The sequence below is a fragment of the Glandiceps talaboti genome, chromosome 8 (assembly GCF_964340395.1).
Source record: "Glandiceps talaboti chromosome 8, keGlaTala1.1, whole genome shotgun sequence".
NCBI lineage: Eukaryota > Metazoa > Hemichordata > Enteropneusta > Spengelidae > Glandiceps > Glandiceps talaboti.
This window is the reverse complement of record NC_135556.1, coordinates 10,375,591-10,390,934: the sequence shown is the minus strand read 5'-3', so window position 1 is coordinate 10,390,934 and position 15,344 is coordinate 10,375,591. Positions and strand designations below refer to the sequence as shown.

Sequence of the window (15,344 nt, the reverse complement as noted above, 5' to 3'; positions counted from 1 at the left end):
GTATGCCTCATACCACTGCAGTCAGGGTTTGAACCTGTCTATAGAGTCAGCTGGGTGTGATTAAAATCATTTCCATGATCTGTATCTTAGAAGGGTGATGCTCAGTTTGACCATACTTTGAGTATGATTAAGGACAGTATAACAATCAAGTTTTATCAACTAATAAAATCAATATTTTTTTGCATTAGTTCTGAACTCGGAGCATAAATAATTTACCTAGTATATATAATACTTCCATTACACACTCACTTCCACAAGCTTCCCTCTGGACATCGTCATAGGGTTCCATTTGCAAAGAAGGATGTGTTTCAAAAATCATTCCTGCCATCAGCAGTATCTATTGTGAATACAACTATGCAATAATTTGCTTATGTCATCATGCTACTATTATGCTGTCTTTGTTTTTCATGTATATCAGTTATGTGGAGTGTATTTTCGTCTTTTTCGTTGATGAGTCTGAAGACAATTTTCTGTGGTTTTATATGCAGACAATGAAGTTTTTTGAACCGAATTCGAATTGAATTGAATAGCATATTGTGGCTAAATCATTTGGTCTTCTTATATCTGTTGTTGTATACAATGCACTGATTGTAGATATGACTGCAATAGAGCATTGTACACCATCGGTATTTCCATCCCCTCGTCCCTGTTAATAAAGTGATGGGTGTTGCTGTTTGATCTCAATAACTTCTTTCACTCGACGATTTTGGTTTTAATAAAATCTAATTTTGTAACTGATGTTTTTTGATACGACTAAAGTATAAATTCTGTTTGTTCACAACAACTTAAATCTCAGAATGTTACAATCATTGATGTATTTGATATTTTTGCAAAGACTTCTCAAAAGCTATAGCTTCCTGTTGACAGCCATCATGTTGTCTGACAGTGTTCATCCATGCTGTTACTTGAGGGTAGTTTTCAGCTGAGATGTGTACCCCAACCACGGGAAACAGTAGAAGACGTGAGAACACGGCTAGATCAGCTACTGTCAAATCATCACCAACAAGATATTTTTTATCCTGAAAATAAACAACAGGGTGATATTTTAGTAATTTTCACCTTCTCACACGTTGGGTAGACTTGCGAGATCTCCTTCTAACAAAGATGTTTATTGAATAGCATGCTGGATTCCCACATGTTCAGGGATGGCTGTCCTCGATAAGATTTATTTCCGGTTCACAACCACATACAGGTTTGTACACCATGTGGTGGTGAATCTAGTACAAATGTAGTATTACCTAGCTGAGGTCTCATGAAGTAATGACTCCAGAGCAATCACAGAAACATTTCAATACACATGAAATATTTTTTTGCTATCAGAATTCATGCTTTCTCTACATTTTGAAATTTCTTAGTAAAGTCTCATGCATAAACCTGGGGATTGAATCATGGCTGATTAAAGGGCTGTGTTTCAGTCCCAGGTCATTGCATTAGGATTACAAGGGATCATTCTCTTTGTTCTGTACCAACTTTTTCTGTAGCTTTGTCAAACGTTTTTTTTTCACACCAAAATTTTAATCCTAATCCGAAGTGAGCCTTTCAGGAAATGTGTTGACATCTCCACAGGCAACTATTTAGTCTCACCTGTAAAGCAGTCTCCATATACTCCAGTCTTGTCTTCAACAAATCATGATGTAATTCTATAGTTTTCTGACTGTCTTCAGTATTTGGAATCAGATGACTGTACTCTGATAGTGCTTCTAGCAAAGGACTGTCCTTGCTAACTCTGTACGTACAAAAAACAAATTTCATGCATTAGGTTCCATCATAAGACACTGGAGTAGTTGGTCCGGGGTCTATGCACATGGATTCTCTCTACTGTAAACATAATTTATTTTGGAGAATGAAAAATTTGGCAAGTTAGCAACTTCGGACATGTTAGGTGCACTTTAATTTGGCTGACAGTGGAAGGTAAAAGTACACACTACTTTTAAGTATCTCATTCATTTTTAGGCTTGCTGTATTCAGTGCAACCGCTGACACCTTTCACACTAACCTTTTTTTTTCAAATTGATTTGTTTATTGTCTCTGTTCTCACTTTATTTTCTGTTTGTCAAATGAATTCTTAGAATTTCCAAGCTGTCAGTCTGACACAACGCACCGCATAATCACACTGAGTTCTTCTTTGGGGCACACACACAAGCTCGACTAGTTCCTAAGAACTATTTTTGTGGCCTTAGCCAGAAATTTGTTTCATAATTTTATACATTATCTATTTTGTGGCTCATTTGACTTGTAAATTTTGATATTTTGTACATTTGTACATAAGTTTAGAGTATTTTGTAAGCCTTTAATTTCTGGCAATAAAAGTTAATATTATTATTATTACTATTATTATTATTATTATTATAAATAAATGACCTACCTTGACATATAGAGAGTCATTATTGCGATAAATTTGTCAGAAAACTTGGAGTCATTTTTGAGGGACAATAACTCATCAATGTTGTCTGCTGTAAATCTGTAAAAGTGGATATGAATATTACAAAACACTGGATGTTTCTTTAGAAGTAAAATGACTTCATACCACCCACAACTCACTTATAGTCAAGTCTTGGCTTAATTCATCCAGACTTTTTACACATATTTTTAAAATGCACGTGGTAATGAACAATTCGTGATTTTAATTAGGAGATTCAAGCTGTTTTTGCACTCATTAACAGATAGTGTAGAAAGTTGAAAACCTTACTGATGATAATGTGTGAGGGCGCCCTGTCATAGCATATACATTACAAACTACAGATAGTGTAGAAAGTTGAAAAGCTTACCTTTCGTGTAGTTTCTGTGATACCATACATTGTTCTACAAGTATACTGAGTTCCAACCAGTTCATAGTTTGATCCCATGCTTGCCAACACTGACAGTCAGCTTTCAGTTTAGGATCAGACGGATACAGAGCTGCAAGAGAAGATGCATTTAGATTTCATGATTGATGTATTACTAAACATTCCCAAATTGACAAGATTAAATTAATTTTATGGATAACTGACGATTTTCAAACTAAGCTAAACATACGTTTACTTTTCTATTGATTCACAAATTGTCAAAATTATACCTAAATCCAAAGAAGAGCATTAGTCTGAAATGAACTAAAAACACCAAAAATATTACATACTTTTGACACTAGGAGTGCTGTTCAGTGGCAGCTTTTAAACTAGAAATGGGGACTTGATAGTTGGGTATGAGAACTTCCCTTTAAAAAATTATCACTTCCTGATATTTGAAGATAAAAGTTTACAACATAAACCACTTCAAAAAAATTGTGGTAGCTTTGCTTTAAACACATCATTGTTAGGATTGCACAAAGTTATCATAGCCAGATGGCTTCATGCACTGAAATGTGACTGTAGCGCTCAATCTCCCTCATCTGGTGTACTGCCCTCTTGTGACACTTTTTTGAAATGCAAGTTGGTTAACCAGGGGATGGTGTAAACCTACAATATATTGTGAGTCTAGGGATTTTGGGTTCGAAGTCAACTTTCAATCCTTTTTAATCTATATTTAATTTTCCCCACAAATACTAGAATCTTTGGTAAATACGTGAGAGATAGGTCACGTTCTTGTGCACATGGAGACACTTGAGACACCATTCCAGGTGCATATCCATAACAGATTTCCATGAACGAATATTAATCTACGGTAAACTTACATTTTCCAGTTGTGGTATTATTGATATAATCCAGGATAGTTCTATGTCCAGTCACTAATCTATCTTTATGCTGTAATCTATATAATCCACCAGAACCATTGGGTTTACCAATCATCTCAACGAAATCACAAGACTTACTTGCAAATTTTACACCCTACAAAAAATATCAACGATAGTGATTAACTCCATTGGACTAATGAAACGTTGTTTGTACAATATGCATATTACATTCCCATTACTGTGCTTCCAATCAAAGTGTCAAAATGTGTCTGTGCCTTTGTATGCAATTTAGTAGGGTCCGATCAAGGATGTGCCTCAATTGTGTATGTCATTACTGATAAATTCAATCATAACAAATTTCAAATTTGGTGCCTCTTACAGTTACCGAGGTTTGTTGTCTAATACATCACTGTGTACATCTAGCCATGATGATATCTACCAATAGATGGGGTTTATTTGCAACAATGAACACTACGCACCCTTCCTGTGGCATTATCAAAGTAAACTGTTATTCAACTTTGCCACTGAGTAGGCAATGTTGCAACTACTATAGCTAAATCTACATCAATGCATCAGGGTAAGTTCAGTAATATATCAATATGTTGTAGTACTTCATCGTTCATACTTCAATTGGAAGCACTGTGAGTATTCATAACAGGGGGTGTTACTTCAGGAAATAAAGGTATTTTCATAAACTTTGGATTCTGGAAAATCTTCATGATTTGACATCACATAAAATTCGAGCAATTACCAAGAAACACCAAAAAGACAGAGATTCACCAACAGAAAGATACTTCATCGATTTAGGAAATAGATAGATTAATAGAAAGACACTCCATCAATGTAGGAAACAGTGAGACAAACAGAAGACATATACTGATCATGCTGACAAACTATGAAGTCTTGACTGATCCCTTATTTACCTTAGTTGCAAACATCATCTTCATTTGTAGACATTCTGCAGATGTTGGGAAGTCATACACCAAATACTCCTCTGAGGATGATATGATATTGTCAGTATTTGACTGATCTGACTGCAAAATATCGTCAGCTAGAACTCTGTTGGAAGAAAATATCAAAGAAAATCAGTGACATCCATATGTAATTGATTACATAGAGACAGTGATTTCATACAACTGCCGTCTGTGGACAAACAGAACCTGTTACAAACTGGGAAAGTACACAAATAATACTTGGCACAGCATGGTGGAACTGCATAGATTTGTATTACACACCATGGTTTGATAAGGACAGTTTTATCAGAATTTGTCTGAGGGGGTATATTATATGTCATGTTACATGAGTGAAACACCATATAAAAACATATGACAGTAAAAATTAGCAGAACACAGCGTATCTCACATTAGAAGTAAATTTTAATCAACTTATCAACATCTCAGTAGTAATACAGAACCTGCTATCACTGAAGGCATGAAAGTTTGCGAAATTTGGTTAGAAGTTTGAAAATGAAGTTCAGCAATCACATTGACACCAGATTCGCTCCATCCTAAACAAACAAAGTTTGTTTATTGGAGCTTGTGTGACATCGTCCCCTAGATTGACAAAATTTGAGAGCCCCCTCATAACAATTACAGTTATCATGAGATTCTTTTACTTGTATAGTGGCTATGGGCAATATAACGTGAACCAGCTTGGCAAGCTTCTGGGAGATTCCTATCTAAGAGAATGATAAGATTGCACAACTATTGAATAATTTTATTTACCTGTCAATTACTACATTTCCATCATATCTGACATGTGATTTGCCACTCTTCCAGTTGCCCATAGTTACAAGCAGCCTGGGTAGATATGTCATAGAAAATCGTGCAATTTTGGACTTCCTGTCTTCACTTTGTCCAAAACAGGGTCTTGAGAAGAGGTTGGCAAAATAACGACTGATGTTTGGAAAGTGTTTCTTTGCGATTGGAAGGCCAAGCATAGAAAACATCTCAACTCTTGGATAGACAGACAAGTCAGCAATTGTGAAACGATCACCAACCTAAAATGAAACATAGTCACTATTACAAAGTCAGCCATTACAAACAATCACCAGTCTGCAATGAAACATATAAGTCATCAATAGATGCAGACATGCAGGTGCCAATGCTCTGATGTCTGTATGGTGACATGTTATCAAGTTTAATTTAACGAAAACAAAATGTTGCCAAAACTTCTATTCATTCAATCTTAAAAGTGTAGCATGTGTAGTTTCTTTAGTAGTTTCTGTGTGCTTGTATCAAACAGAGTCAGTGAACACTAACCTGCAACGGGCTGTATAACAAAATCATGTACATCACTATGTACTACCTATGTCGATCTTAATGTATATGACATAGACATGACTACACAGGAAGATTTGCAGTTGTTTCCCTGTATGTAACTGAGCTTTTGGTTACACATAGTGGACACGGTGACAAATCTGTCAGCCTAAGAAATGATCTGCTTTCAACAACAGAACAATTTATAACACATCATCTGCGCGAGTCGTGTTGCGATTGGTCAATGCCCTGTCACGTGGTATGCGTAATTTGAATACTGTTGCCCGGGAAATGACGATCTATTGCCCCATAGGGCAATAGTTCCATGAATGAAAAGTCAACTGGACTATTGCCCGCCCATTGCACATGTGTGAGCGTCTTCCTTGCAGACGACAAATATTCAGACGGGTCAATGGCCATGGCGGCAAACGATAATTCACGTTTTTGGAAAGTGTCTGAAGAAGATCTTGCAGAACTGGTGTCACACAAAGATGCTAAGCGCACAAAGTGTGTTATCAAAAATGCTGTGAGTATTTTAGAAAAATACTGTGTGGAAGTAGGAACGGTATTGCCTGTAGTGGAGAATAATCCTATCGTATATAATGTGTCTGTAGTGTCAGGTTTATTATAATAGTATGAATGAGATGTGTTATAAAACAAATAAAACAACGACTGGCTTCTTGTTCGGGCAATAGCATACGTCACTTCCCCCCTCGGGCCTGTTGATCACCTCAACATCAACCTATTTCCCTTGGGCTTTGCCCTCGGGAAATAGGTTGATGTTGAGGTGATCGACAGGCCCTCGCGGTGAACAGACGTATGCCATTTGTATACTATTGTACACTGCTCACCAAGTATGTTTTGTTTTCCAGCGCTTTCTCTAAAATAAGTAGAGTTTTATAACATCCAATGGCCATTTGTTCCATTTCTTCAGTTGTTTTATAAGTCCCATCATACATCCTGAAAATATTAGTTAGAATTTACTGTTAGTAATATATCAGTACATGTATATAATTATATAGTATACATACATCAGTACAAAAAATTTTTCACTGGAGATTTCAATGGTAACAATTATAAACTATAATCCATCAAAAACACTGTTTTGTGTAAAATTATGAATACTCTAATTTTAAAAATTTATGAATTAATACATACTATAAATTAATAATATCTCTATCAAATCTCATTTTTTATTGGACACACAAACACATACATATGTATAATCAAACCCACATTCACACACATCCATCCACACAGCCACACACACACGCAGCCATACACAGACATATATACATAGAGACAGAGACAGACAGACATCCATCCATACATACATACATACATACATACATACATACATACATACATACATACATACATACATACATACATACATACATACATACATCTGCAAAGAAAGCATACATGTACATGATCATGGAAAATTCATGCATACCCGGTATATGCACACACATGCATAAACATGTAAGTAAGCAAGTGATGTACACAGAAAAGTGGATTACATAACCCCATAGACCCAGCTGAGTCAATAAATATTACTGATTACTTGCACTGGTAAGGGTGCATACAAATACATTATTGCATACATGCTGCTGCAAATGAGTGCATGATCATTCAATGTACAAGAAATCAAGACTTAGTGAAAAATTAACACATGGTTGCCGTTATATTTTAAAAAATGAAATTTGCTGTTTCTGATGAACATAATTATGTAACAATAACAGAACCATGGCTTAACTGTAACTGGCAGAGTGGATACTTCAAGTAATTGCCTTCATTCTTGCAATGTTTTCTGTCCCAATTCACTCCATGCTCATAAAAGTATGACTACAGAGAATGCCGCAAGAACTTGCGCAAATACCCCCAAGTACGCCGCACACATGCGACATGTAATTCTGTCATTTTACTACATATTGTTACATACTTCATATTACAGGTAATGTATGGTACACAAGAGTGACTTACATGGTATTTATTTTATACAAGTATTCTGGAATTTCTTTGTTCAATGATTCTATGAAAGACTTCCAGGATGTATAAATGGCCCGAATTATGAAACTCTTGGTATTTTGTCTCATGAATTTAACAAAGTCCTAGAAAGATTTTCAAATAAATGGAAAAAAATAGAACATAGTAAACACATAATATGAAACACTGGACAATGTGTTCATCATTCTGTGATGTGCTGGGATAGTTTTGGGAACGGGGAGGTATATAGGTTTTTAATGGCAGTCAGTTGATTTTTATGGTCACTTTCTCTTCTACAAAAAAATTAAGTATGATTTTATGATCTTTTCTTGATACATTTACAGTAATTAAAGTTTAGTAAGGATTGGTAAAAGGCTATTGAATATTAATAATAGTAATTTTCATTTGTTATTTAATTTGCAATGTGACTATAATGTAATGTAATGTAATGTAATTTACTGCAATGTAATGTAATGCAATGCAAGGAAATGTAATATAATGCAACATAGTGTAATACAATATAAGGCAATGTAAAATACAATGCGATGCAATATAATGCAATGCAATGTAGTTATTATCCAACTTCTGTGCAATGATACTATATCCGTGTCTTCTCTGACAACAATGTAAAAACTAAATTGTATTCTTAGATACTTTTACTTCAGACAAAAATTAAGATAGATGCAAAAGTATTCTATATCCCAAATTGTTTCCTTACTAGTAACTATGATATTTATTCATTACAATAATATATGAAATGCTGGTCAATGATTATAGTAACTGTTGCACTATAAAACTAGATATGCCTTGATGATACAAATGCATGTGCTGCAGACATGAACATATACAAAAAGACAACAGAAACTGAGCTGAGGCACATGCACATACATAATGTAATTTGTAAATAGAAATACAATCAAATAGAGAGAGAGAGAGAGAGAGAGAGAGAGAGAGAGAGAGAGAGAGAGAGAGAGAGAGAGAGAGAGAGAGAGAGAGAGAGAGAGAGAGAGAGAGAGACTCATGTACACACACATACACACATACACACACACACACACACACACACACACACACACACACACACACACACACACACACACACACACACACATGTATACACTTTGCAAAATCTAAATCACTGTAACACCATTCCACTCAAATACTAATTAATAATTGGATAAATGGCAGATCTAAATTTTCAATATTTCTATTCTTACTTACTTCTTATACTTGTCTTGTAATTGTTGTGGGCAATGACGTTTATCTTTTAGCATACTTTCTGAGGAAGAGTGCGTTGCTCTCAGAATAAAACTAAATGTATTGGCATACATTAAGGGAACAAAGTCCTGAAATGAAAGATTATCACATTATTAAAGTAAATCAAAAGACAACAATTATCAATGAATAATTCTGTGCGGGTAATAACATCTCCTACAAGCAAGTCAAAGAAGGTCTCCGTCGAGTGCACGGTCTGTTCTTCAAAACAATTCCATTTTAAGGTTTATTCCCATTCCCAACCCTTTTTTTTGTTGCAGTGAAAGTTTTCAGACTCTGAAAATAATCCTACTAAAATAAAATGCCACTTTTTGGACGAACATCTCTCCAAAATACCAAGGTTATATCTTTTGAAAAACATTGAGAAGCCATCCTCAGGATGGAGTTTTGAAACAATTTTAAAAATCAGTAATAACAATGAAATGCGATGGGTTGTACTTAATATTGAGAACTTTAGTACATTTTGTAGTTACATGGAAATACAGACACACAAATGCTGAAATCTCAATGAATTGATTTTGAATACATTCAGAGAAAGGTGGAACTATAATATATGAATATATGAATATAATATTATAAGATAGGGTAGGAGGACAATGAATTATTTAGCTATGAATATTTAAACATATTCTTCAAGTTTTCATCAAAATGTGATCAAATGAGAACAGATGTAGATCAACTGAGGTTGAAAGAAGAGGAAATTGTTTTCTGCCTTGGAACATCAGAACTCACTGGAATGAATGAATGAATAAACAATTTATTTCATTCCCTACTATCTAACTACGTCCATTCTCTCTTTTAGGGCTCATCTGGATCAGGATAACTGGCACCGCCTCCTTAGGAGTAACATCATGATTGGGTTCTTTTTGGTGCACGTGATTCTTTGATCTATGAATGCATACATTACTGTTTATTCAAACTTTATAGTGTATCATTCTATATTATAGTACACAGGTTTTCGTTGGGCTGATAGCCCATGATTATCTTGCCTATGCCTTTTGACAAAGAATTGTTATTTGAAACGTCAAGGATTGTACTAATTGATAAGGACTGTATTACTTGTTATTTTTGTATATCTTGAGAAAAGAATTCTTTGTAGCTGTTGAAAGTTTTGTACATCTTACACATGGTCCATGGACTTTGATTAGTTCCTCAGGAACTTTTTCCATTGGCCCTCACCAAAATTCTGTTTTGTACTACTTTCAAAGAATGTATGTTATTTTTATAATATTTCCCACATTTTCTGGTGGAATAAATTTCAATTCAATTCAACTTACGTCTGTTAAACTTATTTCCCATTCCTGCCATTCTTGTACTTGTGCTTTCTCCCACGGATCATCGGGATAAAGTTTGATACCAGGTAATACACTATCCAGGAATTCAGTGATAACATTGGATTCATAAAGACTGCAGTTTGGAACACCCTGTCACAAAATAGGAATGCACACATTTTGTAATTGTGTTGTACCTCTGTCTGTATGAGTAAGGATCAATATACAACCAGCGACAGACAGAACTTGTTACAAACAGGGAAAGTAAACAGCATGTTGTAACTACAGAGATTTGTATCACATTTCATGCTTGATGATGAGAGCAGTTTTATTGTCACTTTGCATAATAGTTCACATTCACAAAGAATTTCACGTTCCCCCTGGCATTTCATGTACACAGTAGAGAAGTCATAAAACTACCCATATCAAACCATGAAATGTAGTATAAGCTTCTGTTGTTCCAACCTACTGTACCAAGTGTTATTAATTCAACTCATTTATTTGCTTTCCCTGGCTGTATTACCAGTCCCTCTTGTAAACGCTAGTCTAGTTCCTTACGACCATATTCCGATTTTACACCACGTTATCTTCATTCATTACATCTAGTCAATGTCGTTACTCTCGCACAGAATTCTGTGCTCCCCCTACAGTGTTCATATAAACGTTATGACATTGTCGTGTCCCCATGTGATTTTAGTTTCAACAGACGGGGGTGGAGTTCGGTTGAACATTTGCATATATCAGTCCCAGAAAGGTCAACAACATTTGACTTTGATTTCCCACTATCTGACTTGACGATGCTTTACGCTTCACCCAGCATGAGGCTTATAACCATATTTAACAATGTAGATTGACTAGACACAATGAATGAAGATAACGTAGTGTAAAATCAGAATACGGTCGTCAGGAACTAGACTAGTAAATGCTTGCCTGTCACTGGTTGTACTTTCTGGTGGTACATTACTAACGTAACAAAATCTTACTTTCTAATTGATTTTTCTTTTAGTTGTTACACTAAATAAACTTTTTATAATGATTAGTCAGTTTAACCAACAACCAAAAATATTTTTTTTTTACATTTGACTTAAATTACTTTATCTAAGTATGTAAACTGGTTATGACAAATGCACTTCAGCATTGCCAAGTTATTGAAACTATGTAATGACCACAAACCTCCATAGTGTGAACAACAAGTAAATACCCCGTTAACTCTTACCTCCATATTACGAACAGTTAGAGCTGGTACTTTCCCATTGGGATTTATTTTCAAATAGTCCGGAGTCTTTTGTTCTGCTGTAAGTAGGTCCACTTCAACCTTTAAAAAAATCCAGTCAAAATTTGTTCATGACTGTTCATTAAAAATGTGTGGACGAACTTACAAAAAATATTTGTTCTGATATTTGAGTTTGAAGTTTGTTGATTAAAGTGAGCTTTCCTCAACTGCATAAACATATTAGTTTTATGTATAATGTAACAAAGGGAATGTCACTACATGATATGGGTCAATTAATGTATAGTTGACAATAAATGAGAAAGAAGTATTGGAAAGAATGAATGAACAAGTGAATGAATAAATAATGAAAGTACGAGTCAGACACAGGCAGACATATTGACAGACAGACAGACAGACAGACAGACAGACATAGACACATTAGACAGTCAGTCAGTTGGTCGGTCGGTCAGACAAAGACAGACAAACTAATTGACTGACTGAGACAGAGAGACAGAGACACAGAGAGACAGAGAGACACACCGCCTATAAACTAACACTTTTATAGACTAATATATGGTTAACTTGATGGAATGGGGAACAAATTCAACAAACATGAATGGCCTGACTATGATGGCTTCTAGGCTCATAAAACTCAATGTGAATTGAAAAACTTCAAAACGAAATAGCAAAACTGCAATTTATGTAATTATCCAGTACAACAGTACATTTTCTATGTACACTTTAAAGATGATTATCAGAAATTGTATCGCCAAGCATGCAAAAAGAAGCCACCATATTTTGCAAAAAGATGTAACTATTACAGTATATGTAATATGTCTATACTGGAGTAAACAGTGCTCATTACATATGTATGCAGAGCGGTATAAATAACACAGTATCAAGTAAGATACACAGGAGCCGTTACACAGTGTTTCAAGCTGTTGCGATCATCAGATGATAAATATAGTTGTCTGATGACCACAACAGCTTAAAACAGTGTGTAACAGCTGTAACAGCTGTGTATCTTACTTGATACTGTGTTATATATAATAGTAATAATAATACACACACACACACACACACACACACACACACACATACACACACACATACATACATACATACATACATACATACATACATACATACATACATACATACATACATACATACATACATACACACACACATACATACATACACAGACATATACACACATAATAAACATTTTAAAGTTTCCAAAGTGTTCTGATCCTGGGCAAAGATGATTTGAAAAAGTCAGATGAAACTTGAAGATGCCAATTACTTTGTGCCAGGGTACACCTTTCTCAATAAGTATCATTCTAACACGTCTTGCACAGGGACTTGGTCCACTATCATAGAGTGTAATACCATCTCGTGGAAGAAATTTACTGAAAATATGAAGAAAAAGATTTTAAAATAGAAAGCATCCCAAACACATATAACTATAACAATTGCTCTGGTGGGAAAAAAACTGTTGCAAATTAAAACTTATTGTCATATCCTGGTAACTTATAAAAGTTATTTTGAAAATTTTATAAAACTTAAAAGGAAATGTCACGAACGCGAACGTCACAGAAAATAGGGTTAAAGTTCACGTCCTTTAGTCAGTGTGATAACATGTCAAAATTGAATGCACTATTTGTACATGCACAAATGTAATGTAAGCTTAAACACAAAATTCATGGTCATATACATGATATAAATAATAACGATACATTTTGTTAATAATAATATTTTGTCATCATCATAAATTCACATAAATCATTAAATGATTTATTGACGTTTACCTCGAGTCATCGTCACTTGTCTTGCTGGACCGTGCACCCATGATGACACCAGGTTAGTTCTATTGAAATCAAACAACTGTGGCGACACTTCATACGAGCATGAATAAGTATATTATGTAATGTTTAGGTAACATTTAGGTAAAAGTTCGTGTCCGTGAGGTGAGGCGAGACGACCCACTGATATGACTGGTATAGTTGAGGTGACCTATAAAGTTCGCTTCACACGAGATTTCAAACGAGTTTTCGCGAGATGTTGGATAATTCGATTCGGAGCATTTTTAAATGGCTGTATTTACTGTAAAAGTTCAAAATATTGTGTATTTTTACACTTTCAATTTCATGACTGTCCATATCTGATCGCAGTTTCACCACCTTTCACATGCTGTTCGGTTCCTCCGTGTGTTGCAGCACTGCATGTTCGAGTCTAGTTTTTATAACCTTTTATAAGTTCAGTAACATTTAGCGCATTTCTACACTTTACCCCCAGTATTCTCTGTATTCATTGCCCCTCTCATTTTCTTATTTTTCATTTTTTTTTAAATTTCTGAAGAAAAAACCCTGCGAAGAGACGAAATACAGAAATAAAAGAGTCTTATTCAAACTCAATACTTTCATCAATATATCTCTGGTCTCAATTTGAACAGAAAGTATGAACTTTCAACCTTGAACTCTCCTGAAACGATTAGTGTAAAAACAAGTTGGTAAAACCATCCCTCCAAGGTAAAAACGTCCTCTAAGATGTGATGTTCGCTTACATGCAATAAATTAAATATTTCTGGCAAACTCTATCAAAAACGGAGGTTAAGATTAGACAGCTCAGTGAAAAACTAGTACATAGTTACTGACGCAATCAATGAAACATGTGTAAAACATGCAGGGGCCTACACATATATATGTGTATATCTTTACAGCAGTGCAAAAGTAATGAGTAGAACAATCCTGATATTAAAATAAATTCAGTCCTGCCGTTTCGAGTTCATAATTCTTTAACAAAGGATACCAACTTGAGGCAAGATCACACATAAAAACGTATTAGTATAAGCTTATAGCGAAACAATACACAAAATGCAAACTTTCAAGGAACACTTCAGATAAACATAACTAACAAAATAAAAGTCCAGCGTCAACTATGAAAACAAGCAGACAGATTCGATGAAGTATACAGCGGTGTATTAGTACTAAGACTACATGTACTATGTAGTCTGGATACCAACTGTGGTTTCTAACCCCAGGCATGATTTGTTTCCCGAGTTATGTCTCAGAATATTTCTATCAGAATACAATAAAATGTCGATAATATCGTTATTGACGTATTTAGCCAACTATATATGAAAGGGGTAACATTACAATTGTTTCTGTGATCGCGCAGGTTCACTCACCGCGAAAGAAGACTATCTAGTGACACCGGCTCGTAAGAACGGTACACCGTATTTAAAACGGTCATGGTTTACGACGATGAACGATACTTTATCATGAACTCGACCACAGACTATGTCATGGGTAATTTATCCATCGTCAAACCAGTCATATATTACAGATTTGGTTTTGCCACCATTTTTCTTTATTTGCTTTTGTGGGCGCTTGATAAAATTCTTGAAAAATAAAGTTCGTTTTCAGTTGTATGTACTGAGAAGTTCAGATTGTCGGGCCAATTTTCAGTCGACCGCCCTCACAGTCCAGATAGCGAGATTAAATCGTCACTCCAGAAATATATACCCTCGCCCGCTTTCACAGTTCCTTATTTTTTTTAGAATAAGATAGCAGGAGATTTATGTATGTATTTATTTATATACATGATAAAATATGAAATGAAATGAGCACTTAAGTGAACTTTAAAAAAAAGATACATATGTTTAGTTTTACGCTGTTATTTTCTTC

The 15,344-nt window shown here is 34.9% G+C and overlaps 1 protein-coding gene across 1 annotated transcript; it reads right to left on the bottom strand.

The window, feature by feature from the left end:
• Window positions 1–779: 779 nt before the first annotated feature.
• On the bottom strand, window positions 780–13,644 carry LOC144438426 (uncharacterized). The gene is made up of 13 exons (XM_078127451.1): window positions 13,467–13,644; window positions 12,962–13,067; window positions 11,659–11,757; window positions 10,449–10,595; window positions 9,118–9,242; window positions 6,759–6,867; window positions 5,374–5,648; window positions 4,573–4,708; window positions 3,650–3,803; window positions 2,769–2,898; window positions 2,366–2,461; window positions 1,585–1,726; window positions 780–1,019 (listed from the first exon to the last, which is right to left on the bottom strand). The coding sequence occupies exons 1-13, from the start codon at window positions 13,505–13,507 to the stop codon at window positions 807–809; spliced, it is 1,773 nt and encodes a 590-aa protein (XP_077983577.1). The 5' UTR covers window positions 13,508–13,644; the 3' UTR covers window positions 780–806.
• Window positions 13,645–15,344: the final 1,700 nt, after the last annotated feature.